The following is an 18,960-nucleotide window of genomic DNA, read 5'->3' on the forward strand; positions in this document are numbered from 1 at the left end:
AACCATCTTCTTGGAACCAGATACTTCCAAATTGAACATTGTCTAATTGTTATGACCATTTAAATTTCCTTCTATGAAAAAAGGACCGATAATATGGTCACCTACTAAGCCAGCCCAAACATTTAATTTTTGGGGATATTGTGTACGAGCCGCATAAACTTTGTGTTCATTGTCACGACTCCAATATCGAGCAACGCCGGGATTATGCCGACCATCCAAAGGAAATGTAGATTCATCCGTTGGCCATTTCCATCATAGTAAAGCAAAATTCCGCCCTTGTAATATTATCGTCCTGACTTTTTTGTACCTTGTACAACCTGTACCCGTGTTTCTTTAATGTTTTTAGGACGGCAACATGGCTGATAGCAAACGTCTCCGCAACTTGTCTGCTTGACTGATTTTTATTGCGTTAGTAGTATAGAAACGCCGATTCTAGACCGGAAATTGCTCCTCCGTGACGTCATCAGCCCAATGTAAAAGGATAGGGAAGGGTACCAACCTAAGGCGGGGGAGAAAAAAAAAATAGGTTGGTATTGGAAAAGTAACTAGATCTGGTGACAACATCAGCACATACCTTCGTAATTTGTGTTTCTGTGGAGACACACATCCATGTCGCTCAAAGTTTTTAATAATATTTGAAATTGTTCGGCGATTAGGAATTGATCTGTTTTCATAGGCCACAGGAAACAAATTAATTATTTGGGCTACAGAATTGCCACCATAAAACCATTTTATAATCTGTACCTTTTCCGCTACAGTAAACAACATCTTAGTTTTTTTTGCTAGGGTTAACTGCAAAGCGATGCGGCCAACTTTGCCTCTCAACAATCTATGAACGATTCAATTTGTGCATTACCCCTACGCTTGTTTATCCCCCACTTAACGACACCGAATATACACACACACGTATACTTCCCGCAACGATTGTACAAGACTGCATCAGCGTATTCTCTGATCGAAAATAGACAAAAAAAGTCTAATAAACACAGGTCTGAAAATGGACCATTTCGAGATATTCAAAGTTTTAGTTTCATAAGTTGACCTATTGTTAACATCATGAATTTAAATTTGTTTTTATAATAATTAAGTCGTTACTATGATTACGATAAGTTGTTTAATCAAAAAAAAAAATAATAATACTTCACGAAATTATTATTTTACTATTTAATTTAATAAAACTATTAAGTATGGCTCCTATTAATTACTCTAAGGAAGAGATGGCGGATATGGTGTATTATTTATGTTGAAATTTACCAAAAAAAGTTTAAAACCAAAATAACTCGAAAACGAAAAACGCTAGGTACCAATAATATTTATCAAAGTCAACCTATTTTTTTTACGTACAATTAAATTGTGTAATAAAAACTAAAACATTCCATTTAAAATAGCGAAGTTATGGTCTACTTCCGGTAGACCGAAAGTGGCGGCCATCTTGAAAATATTTTAGATCGAAAGTTCCGAATGAACAACCCATGCTACCAAATTTCAAATCTCTACGAATAGTGGAACTTGAAAAAGTTCTAACGAACCAGTTACGTGAGACACCCTGTATATATATATACAGGGTGGTTCAGTTTTTAATCGGGAAACTTTACTAGGACGTAGTACTTGCCAAAAAACACAAGTTTTTTATATACACATAGGGTCACAACTCTTTTGTTTCCGAGCTATGAGCTGTTAAAGTTGAGCCAAAAATTTACATTTTATCTTTTATTTCGGGTATGAGTAAACCACAGAATTTGAAATTTTGTATGTATGTACTACTGGTTCATATCTTATTTTCAACCATACCTTAAACTTCCCTAGCGCCCTCTAAGGGGATGAAATTCACAACGTGTTTGATTTTTTTATAACAACTTCTTAACGCCATGGAATATTAACATAAAAAAATATGGGATGTAAAGCTTATTCATTATTGGTACGTTTTTGTCTCTTTAGTTTTTTCCTTAAAGATAATAGTTTTAGCGTAAAAAAAGAAAATATGCTACATTGGACTGTAAAGCGCTGCTATTATTAAAAAAAAATTTTTCTTTATAGGTAGCTATGGAAGTTGTGCACTTACTAGGATCTAGTACTAACTAAATAACACCAATTAATTGTGATTTTCAAAAGAAAAACCATAAATAAGATTAATGCCTGTCTGAACAAATTACGTTGTTTTAAACAATATTAAAAAATTGATGCTCTTGCTTAATAACCGTCAAATATTAATAACCAGCAATAATTATGAGGATTCACTGTAAATAAAACTTACATGTTCTCAGAGCCAACTTTTAGAATAATTTTAGCTAAACATGGCGGCACATAGCAGTGCATGGCACGATATTTTATTTTTTTACACGGAAACTATTAACTTTAAGGAAAATACTAAAGAGACAAAAGAGTGCCACTAAAGAGTGAGCTTTACAACCCATATTTTTTTATGTTCATATTCCATAGCGTTAAAAAGTTGTTATAAAAAAAACAAGGGGGTAGTGAATTTCATCCCCTAAGAGGGCGCTGGGGAAGTTTAAGGTATGGTTGAAAATAAGTTCTTAACCAGTAGTACATACGTACAAAGTTTCAAATTCTACGGTTTACTTCCAGCCGAAATACAAAACAAAATGTAAATTTTTTTCTCAACTTTGATCGCTCATAGCTCGAAAACAAAAGAATTGCGACCCTATGTTTATATAAAAAATTTGTGTTATTTTGGCAAGTACTACATCCTAGTAAAGTTTCCCGAATAAAAACTGAACCACCCTGTATACAGGGTGATTCATAAGTAATGGGCCAAATTGTAAATGTACGTTCAGGAGGCCAAAATAATAATATTTTCATTAACAATAATGGGTCTTACAATTAGTCTGCTCCTTACTGAGATACAGGATGTTAAAGCGAAAAAAATAAAATAGATTTTTGTTAATAGATCAGCTACTTTTCTACATAATGACTCATAGTTGACTTATAGTTTTTGTAAGGGTAAACAATAATGTGTGAGAGGATTTGAGTTAACTCGTAGATGTCGACACATGCGCCATATGAATTAGATGAAATCAGCTACAAATTTTTTATCGCTCATTATTTTACAACATACTTGTTTAATTTGGATAGCCCCATCATTTCTGTAGAAAAAAGCTATACTTCTTTGATCTTGAAAATATTAACGATTTTCGAGATATTTGAATTTTACTAATTCACTACACTACATTTCACGGTGGTCGACGTAGCATTAATCTGTTAAGACACAAGCATGGCATGGAATGTTGACATTTACCTAACCGTAATTTATAATTGATAACAATATTAAACTGAAACCATAAAAAAATTACGTAATAAAACAATTTATTGTACGCCAGTTAATAAAACGAAATACAACATTAGAACAGACTTGAACTAAGACCACTTACGACAACTGTTATCAAAACCTACATGTTAATGTTGTGCGAAGTTAAATTAAATTTAAGCTTAATTATGAGCTACTGCAAAAGGTTTTCAACATGACCACCACCAGCATTTATACACGCATTTAACCGTTTGGTTAAGGATTGTCTGACTTTAAAAAATCTAGCAGGATTATTTCGTATTGAATTGGCTGCATCTTGAATTCTATTCCATAACTCGTCTCGTGTATTTATAGTAGGTTCAGCATAGACCATTGATTTCATGTAACCCCACACATAAAAATCAAGTGGATTAAAATCGGGACTGCAAGGTGGCCACTGAAATTCACTACCACGTCCAATCCAACGGTGAGGGAATGATTCATTCAGATGTTCGCGCACAGCACGTGAAAAATGTGGAGGAGCACCGTCTTGCATGAACCACATATTTCTTCTTAGTTGTAATGGAAGATCTCCCAAGAGGTCGACTAAGTCATTATTTAAAAAAATTAAATATGACTCTCCATTTAAATTAGGAGGTAATTCAACTGGGCCCAGTAATGTATTGCCTATTACACCGCACCACACATTTATTTTAAACTCGTGCTGGAAATGTCTATCTTTTTTTAAACGAGGGTTTTCGGTTTCCCAGGCATGACTATTTCGCCAATTAAAAACTCCGCGTCTGGTAAAGGTTGCTTCATCCGTGAAAAGAATGTTATTTAAGAATGTTGGATTATTATTCAATTTTCCTTTTAGCCACTGACAAAATTGAACTCTGATTCGATAATCTGTTGGAAGTAAATTTTGCACAGGTATAAAATGATAGGGATATAAATTTTCCTTGTGTAAAATTCTAGTCACGGATGGTTGGCTTATTCCAGTTGCTGCAGACAATCGACGAGTGCTTATTTCAGAATTTTGCGCAATTCTTACCAAAATTTCATCTTCTTGCTTTTTGGACGAAATGAACCTGTTTCACCCAATCGATTATAAATATTTTGAAATATCTTCCGGTTTGGCTGCCTTCTGTAAGGGTACATTTCACGATATTTTCTGGATGCTGCTTGCCCAGAAAAACGTTCTTGTGCGTAAACGCATAACATGTCTCTCATTTCTTCGTTTGAAAAGTGATTATGTCTCGGCATTTTGATTTATGTTAGGACAAGAATGAATCAGTTTACTTAACAATAAAATGTTTTAAACTATTCATTAAACGTAAAAGCTCATTGACGTTTCATAATTCATATGGCGCATGTGGCGACATCTACGAGTTAACTCAAATCCTCTCACACATTATTGTTTACCCTTACAAAAACTATAAGTCAACTATGAGTCATTATGTAGAAAAGTAGCTGATCTATTAACAAAAATCTATTTTATTTTTTTCGCTTTAACATCCTGTATCTCAGTAAGGAGCAGACTAAGACCCACTATTGTTAATGAAAATATTATTATTTTGGCCTCCTGAACGTACATTTACAATTTGGCCCATTACTTATGAATCACCCTGTATATATAATCTTTGACCTATGCGAAGTTAGCCCCCAATTAGATAGGATTTTACATGTATAGTATTTTGATTATAACAAGAGAACCAGTTAACCGATTTCGATAAACAATGTCTCATTCGAAAGCTTAATCTTTGGTCAATATGAAAGTGGAATTGCCCGATTTAAAATCTCTTTCGAATTCCGCGAAAACGCCAAATTAATGCGAAGGTACACGAAAATATCACAAAAATTACCTTTTTTAAGTGGTGATAACTCGTAAACGATGTACCCTATGATCAAGATCTGTACGTCATTCGATTCGTCACAGTTTCTTCTATCGAAATCACAAATTCAATTATCTCCCGTTAACCTTGTACAGCCCTCAGAATGTCACCGTGTTCGGCTCGTTGTTTATACACGTATGAACGCCCGAAAGTCTAGCCCCCAATATAAAAAAAAAATTTAAACCTAAAATATTTCGAATCGGGACTTATTGTCCAAAGATTAAGCTTTCGAATGAGACATTATTTATCGAAATCGGTTGACTGGTTCTCTTGTTATAATCAAAATGCTATACATGTAAAATCCTATCTAATTGGATCGCTTCGCATAGGTTGACATTTATTTAATTTACATCCATGAATGCTTCCATAACAATCAATGTAATTTATTAATAAATAACTAAAAAATATGTATATTTTTTATTCAAGAAATACTCTAGCCATATACAACACGACAATCGAAAATACTCAAATCTCGACGTATTGGCTTAAAAAACACCACTCAACTTTCAGTCTCGTGAGATTTCAGGCAATACGTCTCGTATTATCGAGTATTTTCGATCGTCTGGTTGTATAATATATGAAATGATGAAAATTTCACCCAATGGTTCAGTATAAATCACTTTGTATGAAAGCTTTTTCAAACTTTTTTTAATTTTAAGACATAACTAAATGTCGACAACGTTTCTCAGTAATTTAGAACTAGGTGAGAGAATATACATGTAAAAGTGATGTCGTTAAGCAGGAAACATCTAAAGTGTGCCAATTAGCAAAGCACTATGTGGATTAAAGCTGTAAGACCAGCTGTAAGATCTGGGATTAGGAAAGGCGATGAGAGGTAAAGGTGTTAAATAAGTAATCATGAATTCGAAACAAATTTGACATCAATGAAATATTCTTGTAGCATAATAATATTTGGACGACAAAGATGACTTACAATCTTAGATATTACGAAAAAAAATGGTACTATCAACGAATTTTTTCTTTTAGCTTCTTTTTCTGATATAAAAAGCTGATAATCGTTGCAGAAGATGAAGGATGAAACGTCACGACATCGCTGCGCCATATCGCGCCGCATGGCGTCGCAACGCCGTCGGGGTTCGAACGTTTTCTTGGTCGCTCGATGCAGACGCTATCTAATTTGTTGAGCTTTATTAAGACGACGCGGGGCGTCACGTCGCTCAAATTGCCGCCAATTTTTCAACGTAACGCTATTTCCGCCCGGATGATCGTCCAATTTGGATGTGATAACGGTCCCCGATCCTGATGAATTTTTAATTTAAGTTTTTATCGATCCGTTAATTAAACTTAAACTTTTTTACGCGATAATACTTTTATCGACGCCATAAATAAATGTGTACCTTTTTTAGTTCTTTTTAGTGAACGACATCGCTCAAGTATAAGACACATATATACGGGTATCGGGAGACGACGTTTTAGGGAACAATATTTCTTGTCGGAACTTTTTTTTTTTGTTGGTGCTTCGAAAAAGGAAGAAGAAAAGCTTCTTTAAGATAACGATGAATGGACGAGCAGACCCGATGCTTAATCTTTGAAAAGAAAAGCAATTAAGGAATTTTCAGATAGCGGCCGGTCCGAGCGGGAAACAGTAAACAAACTATTTACGCTTAGACTTTAAAGCTTGCAGTGTTTATTTATGAAACTAAACTATTACAAAATTGAACGCGCACCAGCGACAAACCGAACCAGTTCTTGTTTCTTTGATCTCAAATATTCGGTTTGTTGATTTTAATTAGTCTCGACTCAAACACACTCGACCGTGCACAACAAAACAATTTTAAAACATTGTCAATTGTAATTAAAACACAATAAATTCATTCAATTTCCTCGCATTATTTTCGGTACTTATCCACATAAAACATAGCAAAGTGTTTACTTAAATCAATGCTCCTCGCCATCGTATAAAATCTAACGATGGGACATGGCCGAGTTGGGTACTAAAACCGAAATAGCGAGAACGTGAAGTGGCATAGTAATTGAGAAACGAAGGCACGTTACTCACCTATTTTCATGTGAAGGTACTCTAAACGTTGTCGCAACGTTATCGTTATCAGGTGGTGCCAATGTGACGTCTAATGTGACAAACGATCGACGCGCCGGATGTTGTCCGATCTTTGCCAATAACGCCTGATTACGTACCACTTGCTGCATCAACACAATTTGCTGCAAAAAAAATTAATTGGGGATAAGAGTTGAATAAAATATTTCAAATGTAAGACGCGACGTAAAGAACGAGATGGAAATCCCCTCTTGGATAGGACACTGACCCACATTCAAACCCTCGCGAGACGCCGTTTCATGCGGAAGAGCACAAAAAGACCACGAAAAGTCTTTCCCGGGGCGTTGTGCATTTATAAACTTAAATTTGAGTTTTAAGGCGCTATTGTTGGCCGGACTCGAAAAAGAGATTAGAAAATTACTAAAGGGAGCGGTTTGAACATCCTTTTAAGCGAATTGTTTACCTAAGCATTTTGATTTTATCTTCTTGTGTTACAAAAACAATTAAAAAACCAAATTGGGCATTAATGTGCAACTCACGCCTCTGTCCTTGCGTTAATGACGGAAAGCAATCGAGACCGAGTTAAACTCGAGTTTTTAATTGCCAACCCGTTGAACGTGCACGACCCATAACACCATCTAGGTCTCTCTAAATCAACTTTATGGCCAACGCATACGGACCACACCAGAATAATGCCATAGTGCAAGTGTTAACGCAACCGGCTACGGAAAAATACTAACTGTATATCAGAGGTTAATAAATTTAGTAGTTATTGTACGACGCTTTCGAAGCCGAACCATAAACCTTTCCGGCACTCTTTTTTGTTCTGGCGTCGAGGACTTCGTGAAAAATGGTAATTGAAGTTATGCCGCATTGGCCCTAAAAATTTATTTTAATGACGGAAAATGCTTTTAGTGCGCTTTATTCACACGTTTCATTTTTCATATCCAGTAAAACCTTTATCTTGTAAGTAGATGTATAAGTTTTCGAATAAATTCGACAAGTCAAATTTAACTATTTAATTATACGTTAAAAGCAATAGGTGAGTTAGCAAGTTTCTGAATTTTAAAAGAAGTATTAAGAGGTTATGATATAGGGGTGGATAGATATAGGGAGGCCAGGAGAGGATACAGAGAGTTATGCAGTAGAAAGAAAACAGAACTGAGGGAGAAGGAAGCGGCAGAGATTAGAGAGATAACAAGGGAAGGGGAGGTCTGGAGGTATCTGAAAAAGAGAAAGAAGGGAAGGGAGAGGATAACCAGCGAAATACACATGACAGAATGGAAGAGTTACTTTATGGGATTATTGGGAGGGGTTGAAACGAGGCTAACGGGTTTGGGAGACTATGAGGGAGATAGGGGAGAGGAAATAGCAGAAGAGGAGATGGAAGCAGTGCTTAGGGGATTGAAGAAGGGAAAGGCGCCAGGGGAAGATGGCATCCAGAACGAGGCATGGTTGGAAGCATCAAGGGTGGTGAGAGTGAAGTTGTTGGAGGGGATGAATAGCGTATGGAGAGGGGGGGGGATTCCGGAGGGATGGAAAGTGGGGGTAATTTGCCCAGTATATAAAAAGGGTAATAAGGGAAGGGTAGAAAGCTACAGAGGAATTAACCTACTAGACTCGGCATACAAGGTATACACGAAGATACTGCTGGGAAGACTGGAGGAGGAGATGGAGTTGGGGGGAATTTTGCCGGATGGGCAGACAGGCTTTCGGAAGGGAAGGGGAGCAATCGACAACGTGTACGTGTTGAAGCATCTGGCAGATAGAGAGCTGGATAAGAAGGGAGGGAAATTGTACGCCCTGTTTATAGATTTGAAGGCGGCTTTTGATAAGGTGGATAGGGGAAAGTTGTGGGAGGAGATGGGGAGGAGGGGGATCACGGAACACCTAATTGCGAGAGTGAAGGAAATATACATAGAGACTATGGCTAAGATAAAAGTGGGAGATAAGCTGAGCGACGTGTTTTGGACGACGAAGGGACTGAGGCAGGGATGTCCGCTGAGCCCAAGTCTGTTTGCACTGTATACGGCGGACCTGGAGGATAGATTGGGGAAGGGGCAAATGGGAGGGTTGGTGGTGGGAGGTAGAAAGGTGCATATGTTAGCATACGCGGATGACATCGTGGTCATGGCGAGAGAAGCGGCGGAGATGAAAGATATGATAAAGACATTGGAAAGATATTTTAGGGGGAAGGGGCTGGAAGTGAATGTGGGGAAGACAAGGATGATGAAGTTTTGTAAGGGGGGGAGAAAAAGAACAGAAAACTGGAGATGGGAGGGAAAAGAGATCGAGGAGGTTAGGGAGTATACTTACTTGGGGTATGTGTTCAGGGAGGACAACAGGGAGGGGTCGCATGTGATAGCTATGGCAAAAAAGGCGAATAAGGTGATGGGACAAGTATGGGGTTGGGGGAAGAGAGTCTTTGGAAGAAATGTGGCAGCGAGGAAGATTATGTTTGAAGGTCTGGTTAGCAGTGTGATGATGTATGGAGCAGAGGTATGGGGATGGAGAGAGCAGGCAATGCTGGAGGACGTGCAAGCTAGATACTAGAGATGGGTGCTTGGGGTGGCGAGAGAAACACCGGGGTATATAGTGAGGGAAGAGGTAAAGGTGGATAAAGTCAGAGTGGAGGGGGGCAGGAGAGCAGTGAAATATGAAGAAAGAATAGAAGGGAGGCCAAACTGCGGGATCTTGGGGGAGTGTTGGAGGGAAATTAGAGAGGGAAAGATCAAATATGGGAAAGGAGACAGAGACAACTATTATAGACGAGCGGGCTACTCGGTAACTGAGATAAATAGTAGACGAAGGGTGGGTAGGGAGATGTGGAGAGAGTTGAGAGATAGGGACCGAGATGTGCAGAGACAGGAAAGAAGGACACAAATAAAAGAGGGGAGGTATAACGAAAGGTACAGGGACATAATTACGGAGGGGCTGCCTAGATACTTGTTATTGGAAGGAGATGAGGAAGGGAAGAAGTTGGTGGCTAGGTTCCGTTGTGGAAACGAGGAGAGAGCTAACAGATACTGGATGGCCGATGAGGAGAGGTGGTGTAGGCTATGCAGGGAGGAATGGGAAACGTTGGAACATATGTTGAATGGGTGCAGTGAGTTGAGGGAGGAGGAGTTGGACCGAGGGCAGATCTTAGGAGAGGGGGGAGAGGGGGAAACGATGGATGAGAATGGTTGTGGGGGTGAGGAGACAAAGGGATGGATGAGGGGAGGATTGGGCCGAGGAGCCGAGGGTATGGAAATGGAGGAAGAGGGTGGAGGGTGAAAATAATATACTAATGACATATATTATATTAGGATGTATTAAGGGGAAAATTGTAATTATTAAAAACAATAAATGCTTATTAATTAATTAAGAGGTTATGATATCATTTTAGTTTCTTTGGTATATTCTACTTTACATATATTATTGTATTTTTCTGCGAAACTAAACATTTAAGAAATTTTGCATTAACATATTTATGAGTGAGTTTCCCCACATGTTGAAACATATGGTAGAATTTTCTAGGACCATTAATGTGGGGCATAACCGGACCTTCCACGCTCTTAGTTCCTCTCCAAGCGGTGGCGTAGCAACGGGATTCGCATTCGGTTCGCATATAAAGCTTGTCAGATGCACGGGTTCGGCGTTGATGCATTGCGAAGGGATATTTTCCGTCTCGAGACACTGCATCTGGCGTGGAATTTTTAAACAATCAATTTTCTGCCATCCGAAGAAAATACCGGGAATAGCAGGGTGTGATATTAAATAACCATTTTCAGCATTTTGAGATAGATAATACCGAAACAAAACGATTGTAATACTTTACTTACCGATTCGTTTGTGAGGGAATATTTGCATTGTAAAATTTTGTCTACAATACGTAGGATGGTTGTGGAAAGGTCTTTCGATTGCTTCGTGGTCTCGTTGGTAGCATCCGAACCGCTGACGTTCGTTGTGTCCGAGATAAATGTAATAACATCGTCGACTAAACTCAACACTCGCGCTCCTACTCCCGGTAGGATGTCCGACAAGCCTTCGAGGTACTGCAAGTATCCTATCAAAATTTCTGACGGCGTGGATGACGAGTAACCGTGTTTCAATTTTTGAAACTGGAACAGAAATCGAAATTAGCCGAATAACAACTAAAACTAGTAGAAATTCATAGAAATTATTGATCAATTTGAAAAATAAAATTTTTGAATCAGTTACAATTAATTTGAAATGTCACGTTTCTCTTTTAACTATACAATACAATTAATTTAGTAGCCGATAATTGGATTATTCAATAGCTCAATAATTTAGCAGTTACATTTGGTGAAGGTGCCGCTTCCTTGATTAACAAGCAGTGTTCGACTGCAATTAATTCATTGCAGTCGAACCGTAACGTAATGCAATTGTAAAACATCCAACCCTACAATGTAAAGCCCGAGGCTTAATAGATTAACAACTGTCGGAAAACTATCTGCAGACGCTCTGCGTTCCTCAGACGTGCTGCTCTGACAATAATCCCGCAAAACTCTAATCCCGTACGGGCGCGGAAACCTTCGCGGTGACGATGGCGTCCGTCAGATTCTGGAAGGGCGTCAACCCGTTCTCATTTTGCATCCGCCCCAGTTGTCGGCGGGTAATTAACACTTACAAAGGGATTAATTATCGTGCCCGCGTGCTCGCCTAAGGATTATGAGCATTTCCGCATTGTTCCACTAAGATTTCGGTTGCAGAAAAGAAGATTTTCAAATTTAATTGTTAAGAGATTACAACAATCTTGTGAGTATATAATTTATTTTGTCCACAACTACCTTATAATATATACCTTATGAATGAGTTTTCTAAAACAAAATGGTAGTCATTTTTTACGGAGTGAATAATAATCATTATTCACAGGTAGCCATCTTGACCAGACTAATAATAATTATTTTGAAACGTTAAAAGTTCAAGAAACGTCAATTTAATTCAATTTTTTAGGAGTTTCTAAATGTTTGACATTAAAAAAACCTAAACAAATTCCTTTTTTCGATTTAAGCATAAATTAATTAATTTTCGTAAAGAAAACGACGTTTTATAAAACTGACATTTAATTTTGATAAATTGTTGTGAAGTTGGTTACAGTTAGTAACATTGAATTTGTGTCACATTGACGTTTAAGCTTTATTCAAAAATTTATTTAGAAAATAAATTTATGGAATCAATTTCAATAGTCGTGGACAAAGTATAGTATTCTACTCGCATATAATGAGCTATTATTCACTCAGGTTAATTATGCCACTCACTCAGTGAATAATAGCCCTCATTATATGCTCATATAATAATATACTATTGTCTACGACTACCTTATAATATATACCTTATGAATGAGTTTTCTAAAACAAAATGGTAGTCATTTTTCACGGAGTGAATAATAGCAGTGAATAATAATCATTATTCACGGGTAGCCATCTTGACCAGACTAATAATAATTATTTGAAACGTTAAAAGTTCAAAAAACGTCAATTTAATTCAATTTTTTAGGAGTTTCTAAATGTTTGACATTAAAAAAACCTAAACAAATTCCTTTTTTCGATTTAAGCATAAATTAATTAATTTTCGTAAAGAAAACGACGTTTTATAAAACTGACACTTAATTTTGACTAATTGTTGTGAAGTTGGTTACAGTTAGCAACATTGAATTTGTGTCACATTGACGTTTAACCTTTATTCAAAAATTTATTTACAAAATAAATTTATGGAATCAATTTCAATAGTCGTGGACAAAGTATAGTATTCTACTCGCATATAATGAGCTATTATTCACTCAGGTTAATTATACCACTCGCTACGCTCGTGACATAAACTTAACCTTCGTGAATAATAGCCCTCATTATATGCTCATATAATAATATACTATTATTCACTCAGGTTAATTATACCACTCGCTACGCTCGTGACATAAACTTAACCTTCGTGAATAATGGCCCTCATTATATGCTCATATAATAATATACTATTGTCCACGACTACCTTATAATATATACCTTATGAATGAGTTTTCTAAAACAAAATGATAGTCATTTTTCACGGAGTGAATAATAGCGGTGAATAATGATCATTATTCACGGGTAGCCATCTTGACCAGACTAATAATATTTGAAACGTTAAAAGTTCAAAAAACGTCAATTTAATTCAATTTTTTAGGAGTTTCTAAATGTTTGACATTAAAAAAACCTAAACAAATTCCTTTTTTCGATTTAAGCATAAATTAATTAATTTTCGTAAAGAAAACGACGTTTTATAAAACTGACACTTAATTTTGACTAATTGTTGTGAAGTTGGTTACAGTTAGCAACATTGAATTTGTGTCACATTGACGTTTAACCTTTATTCAAAAATTTATTTACAAAATAAATTTATGGAATCAATTTCAATAGTCGTGGACAAAGTATAGTATTCTACTCGCATATAATGAGCTATTATTCACTCAGGTTAATTATACCACTCGCTACGCTCGTGACATAAACTTAACCTTCGTGAATAATAGCCCTCATTATATGCTCATATAATAATATACTATTATTCACTCAGGTTAATTATACCACTCGCTACGCTCGTGACATAAACTTAACCTTCGTGAATAATGGCCCTCATTATATGCTCATATAATAATATACTATTGTCCACGACTACCTTATAATATATACCTTATGAATGAGTTTTCTAAAACAAAATGATAGTCATTTTTCACGGAGTGAATAATAGCGGTGAATAATGATCATTATTCACGGGTAGCCATCTTGACCAGACTAATAATATTTGAAACGTTAAAAGTTCAAAAAACGTCAATTTAATTCAATTTTTTAGGAGTTTCTAAATGTTTGACATTAAAAAAACCTAAACAAATTCCTTTTTTCGATTTAAGCATAAATTAATTAATTTTCGTAAAGAAAACGACGCACAGTGGTCCGAGCGGTAAGAAAACCCGATCGAAAATATTATTTTGGTGTTAGCAATTAGCTAGCTTTATGAAACTTGGCATATGATTATAAGACCAAAACGGTAATGTTGTGTCAAAATTTGAATTAAATTCGTCAACCGGAAGTAATACTACGCAAGCAGTACTTTATTTAAATTCATACTCATTTTCTTTTCATATAAATTAGGACTTTAAAGAAGAATATTACTATAAAATTTTGTGCAAAACATTAGACGTATATTACTTCACATTTTTTTGTGTAATTACGTGATCGCAAATCCCTATCTAAATTGTTTTATAGAGGACCTATACCGGATGTCTCACGCAACTGGTTCGTTAGAACTTTTTTAGGTACCACTATTCGTAGCGGTTTGAAATTTTGACAACATGGATTGTTCATTCGAAGCTTTCGATCTAAAATACTTTCAAGATGGCCGCCACTTCCGGTCTACCGGATGTAGACCACAACTTCGTTATTTTAAATGGAATGCTATAGTTTTTAATGCACCTTTTAATTATATTCGACAAAATAAGTTGACTTTGATAAAAGTTATTGGTACCTACCATTTTTCGTTTTCGAGTTATTTTGTTTTTAAGTTTTTCTTTGGCAAATTACTTTATGCTCTTTAAAACCTTATATCTCAGCCAACGTTCATTCAAAAAAGCTCTAAATTGGCACGATTACTCTTGAGATGTTGTCAAACAAATTGTCATTTGTTGTATTAAAGTATCTTATACAGGGTGGTCAAAAATTGAATTATCGTTTCTCCATCTTTAATGGTAAGAAAGTCGAAAATTTTAAATGGAACGCCCCATATTTTTTTACCCTATCAGAAATGGAATTTGATAAAAATGTGGCAAAATTAATTGGTTAGATAGCTCAATTTTACTTAGCTTTTACTAAAAATGTTTTAAGAACTATTCGAGAATAAACTCATCGCTCTTAATTTGAAGTGATATTGGAGACCATAATACGTAAGTTTGCAGCCTACTTATAGTAGAATTTTCCCATGATACTGAGATAGTCCACATACATTTCAAATTATTCGAGATAATATAAAATATTTTGTTATATTCACCAACATAACAAAATTTATCTCAATTTGTGTGAGTCTTCTTCATTTTCTAAATCTTGTTCCTCTATATTTACTTCTTCATCATTATTATCTTCTTCTTCACATTCTTCATCATCATCATCTTCTTCTTTACCTTCCTTTTCTTCTAGAGATTTGTCCAGTATAAGTAAATTTTTCATGTCTTCATTCATATTTTTATATCTTTCTGAACATTTTTTATAAAAGTTACTAATAAAAGGATCGGAGCTCAGTAATAGTCTTTTAAATAAATCTTCATTTGTTTGAAGTCTACCACATTTTCTTGTGTGACACTCTCTAAATCTGCGTACTTGTTTGTTTTTTGCTTCTTGATAAATAAGATCCACAATTATGTGTTAAGTAATCTTTGACTGCCAATTTTTTGGTTAAGGCGCACGTTGGCGCAAGATTTCTTTCTTATGCTATGTACACCATACCTTCAGCAATAAAAAAATGTTAGCTACAATTGTTCGATTTTGTTCGCTCGCAAGATATTTAATTTAAAAGATTGAATGGTCAAAAAATATATGTATTTATTGACGTCAATAGAAATGGTTGTAATTTTTTTCAACAAACATCTTTTGAAATTTGGAAAGGCGTAAAATGAAGACCTTTCTGTACTTTATAAGAAACCAACGACACAATATTTTCAAGTAGTGATATACAATCTTTTTTGTTTTCTAAAGTTGTGTCGTTTTCTAAAAAATTTCCTTATTCAAAATAAGGTAATTGTAATAGCAATTTATTTCGCGCAGTAGCTATTATAAAACACCAAAGACTTCATAAGCTTCACTAAGAGTCTATTAATAGTTAAAATATATGTAACATTTAAAAAAACAACACTATAAAATTTTTTTTTCAATTGATTTTCGATCGGGTTTTGAGTGTTTTCGGACCACTGTGCGACGTTTTATAAAACTGACACTTAATTTTGACAAATTGTTGTGAAGTTGGTTACAGTTAGCAACATTGAATTTGTGTCACATTGACGTTTAAGCTTTATTCAAAAATTTATTTAGCAAATAAATTTATGGAATCAATTTCAATAGTCGTGGACAAAGTATAGTATTCTCGCTACGCTCGTGACATAAACTTAACCTTCGTGAATAATAGCCCTCATTATATGCTCATATAATAATATACTAATTTCATTTAGAGCATATTACCATAACTAACATTAAACCCGAAAAGTAATTACTTTAAGAGATAAATACGTAAAACGGTGCAATATTTTATGGAAAGGAGTCCGTTAGGTATTTGGAGTGTGGTAAAGGTATTAGTGGTTTGGTGAGTAATTAGTGCTTGAAGCTAAACTGTTCATTAAAGGGTAATAAAAAATAAAAAGTGTTAATTAATTGTACGTAATATATCTTAATACAACAGTGGAACGGAAAAGATTTATCAATCTGTTGGAAAAATAAGTGACAACCTTACCTGAGTGATGACCTCTCGCAGAGCAATCGGAGTGCAGTCGCTGTAGTCGGGCATTTGCCAAATGGGCCTTCCGGTGTCGCGAATCCCGCAGAACCTTCTCGCCACACCCGAATGTTCTCTGGGGCATTCCTGCAAACTTTCAGTTCCCGGTGCCGTTTCCGGCCACAGCACGTCCAAGTGGCTTTCCCCCGGGCAAGTGAGAATTGGATCTTCTCCGTAGACGACCGTCACTGATATGCTCATCTCCGAGGACACCAGTTCGTCTTGTACCAAACATGAAAAAGTTGTCGATTTCTATATGAAATAAATTATTGTTATCAAATTATTAATCCTGCAAAAAACCTGTATGTTTAAAAAAAAATGAATTGAGATAAAATCAGTTATTTTGTAGTTACGCAGAGGCGTATTTAAATAAAAGTCCATTTGCGTGGTAAAGGATGCGATGGATTGGGTACATGATAGACTGGACACTGCCCCAATTTTACAATTTACATATTTGCATTCACCAAAATGTGGCGACTGTTTTGGCCCACCTGACCGTTACGTTCGTACCGCGTTTTTTTTCTCTTTTTTTGGTAGATTCAAACGTTTTTAAAAAATTGGACGATACCACCATTTTGATTATCGCATTCGTTAAAAAACGTCATTGTTCGCAAAATCGTTTATCGTAAATATTTCCAAAATGATATGCATTTAAATTTATGCTAAGAACCTCCTAATACATCATTGAACTGCTTTACTGGTACCTTGCTTAATTAATTATTATATTACTAATATTTTACGATTACGTAACATGATTTAAGAAATCACTAGTTTAAAGAGTGTAATCTGTAGGATTTTTCAGGAAGGGTGTTCAGATTGATTTAAAGTTGCTTTCCATGGGATAGAAAGTAACAAATCGCCTTTTATAAAGGCAAAATAAGAAACAAATTGCACTCACATTGATACTGCTCACTTGCAAGATGCTACCCATCGGATACAGAACCTCGTAATGCTCGTTGTCCGTCTGGATGGGTAGGAGAATTCTGTTTTTAGTCCAGCTGTACGTGTATTTAATTTTCTGCTTGCCGCTAGAGGCACTGAAACATTTCACCGTGAAATTCTCTCCCTGAAAACACACAGACAGAATATAGGAAGACGTGACCAAGTCGATTTCGCAGAAGTGGAGTTCCCGACAAAGTCAATATCGCGTCGTAATAAGGAGGCTTTTACCTTTCTCACGGTGAGACTCATCGGCTCAACCCAAACGAGAGGTGGCGACCTCACCTCTACCCTCTTCGAGAGGCATTGTTGTACGCCGTGGTCCACTATTTGACACGTGAATAGGCCTTGATCGAGTGCCGAAGCTTTGTCGACCCCGAGCAGCTCGGTATATTGGTCCTTTACGTTCGGGTCCTCTATTAGTCGAGACCATTTGTAACCGCTGCAAGAGATTACACAGGTATTGGAAATCGCTTGGTACCAAATCAAAGCGAATCAATTGTAGTTGTTATTGGGGAAAAAAATATTAAACGAAATGTAGAATTAATTGGGTTGTAATCTCGATAACATAAACGCATTAGTACACGACAGATTTGGATTGCTGTTCAATAGTAGTTAGTAGTTGTACGACAGTTTGATTTCGGATCCCTCTGAAACTATTTGCCGTGTGTTGTAACCTTATTTACATAGGGATATTACAGATTGTTCCAATAATTTCCTTAACTTACTTAATAATAAACTTATTTGTGGATAAAGAAAGTTTTTAAAAAGAACTACCGTAAATGTTAAAGTTAAAGGTTAAAGTTTAACTTTGGCGTTGAACAGCGATTTAAAGCTCGACCGTAGAGGCGGACCGTTTATCTCGATGCACCTAATGCGGTGGTCCTTAATTGACCTTCCGCAGGACGGAAAGAGATTTATGGTACATCCGGTTATTGTTTTTATTACGTTAGCGGTGAAATATCGCAACCATTTTTCATGCGGCGCATTTTCAGGTTATATTTCGAACAACTCTTTGGCCCAGAAGCTGAAAAAATGATCCTTCAGCCGACGTTTACTGCGAATATCAATCACAGTGTGTTGCTTTTTGCCACTCGGTGTAGCACCCTGTTTACAGAGGGGTGTAAAAAATGTACAACCCTTTTGCATCAAGTCATCGTGTATTTCTGCGATAATATTTCCTTTCTTTTGTTTTAGGGAAGTCTCCCCTTTTTAGGGTGTAAAAGGTTGATGTCAACATGTGCGCCTATAAAAGATTTGTTATTTACGTGTGAAAAAAATTTTTTTTTGGTTTGGGATACACGAGATTTATGTTTTAATAAATTCCTGTTCAAAATCATTTATATTTACTGTGT

The 18,960-nt window shown here is 36.0% G+C and overlaps 1 protein-coding gene across 5 annotated transcripts in view; it reads right to left on the reverse strand.

The window, feature by feature from the left end:
• LOC111422364 (uncharacterized) overlaps nt 1-18,960 on the reverse strand; it is a 187,687-nt gene that overhangs the window by 20,971 nt on the left and 147,756 nt on the right. For all 5 annotated transcript variants that reach the window (XM_071201606.1, XM_071201605.1, XM_071201607.1 and 2 more), the window contains 5 exons: nt 17,837-18,047; nt 17,565-17,732; nt 16,625-16,918; nt 10,981-11,259; nt 7,160-7,320 (listed from right to left, as the gene is read on the reverse strand). In XM_071201606.1, coding sequence (XP_071057707.1) covers nt 7,160-7,320; nt 10,981-11,259; nt 16,625-16,918; nt 17,565-17,732; nt 17,837-18,047 — 1,113 coding nt within the window. The remainder of the gene's footprint in view (nt 1-7,159; nt 7,321-10,980; nt 11,260-16,624; nt 16,919-17,564; nt 17,733-17,836; nt 18,048-18,960) is intronic.

Source organism: Onthophagus taurus, chromosome 2, assembly GCF_036711975.1.
Source record: "Onthophagus taurus isolate NC chromosome 2, IU_Otau_3.0, whole genome shotgun sequence".
Lineage (NCBI taxonomy): Eukaryota > Metazoa > Arthropoda > Insecta > Coleoptera > Scarabaeidae > Onthophagus > Onthophagus taurus.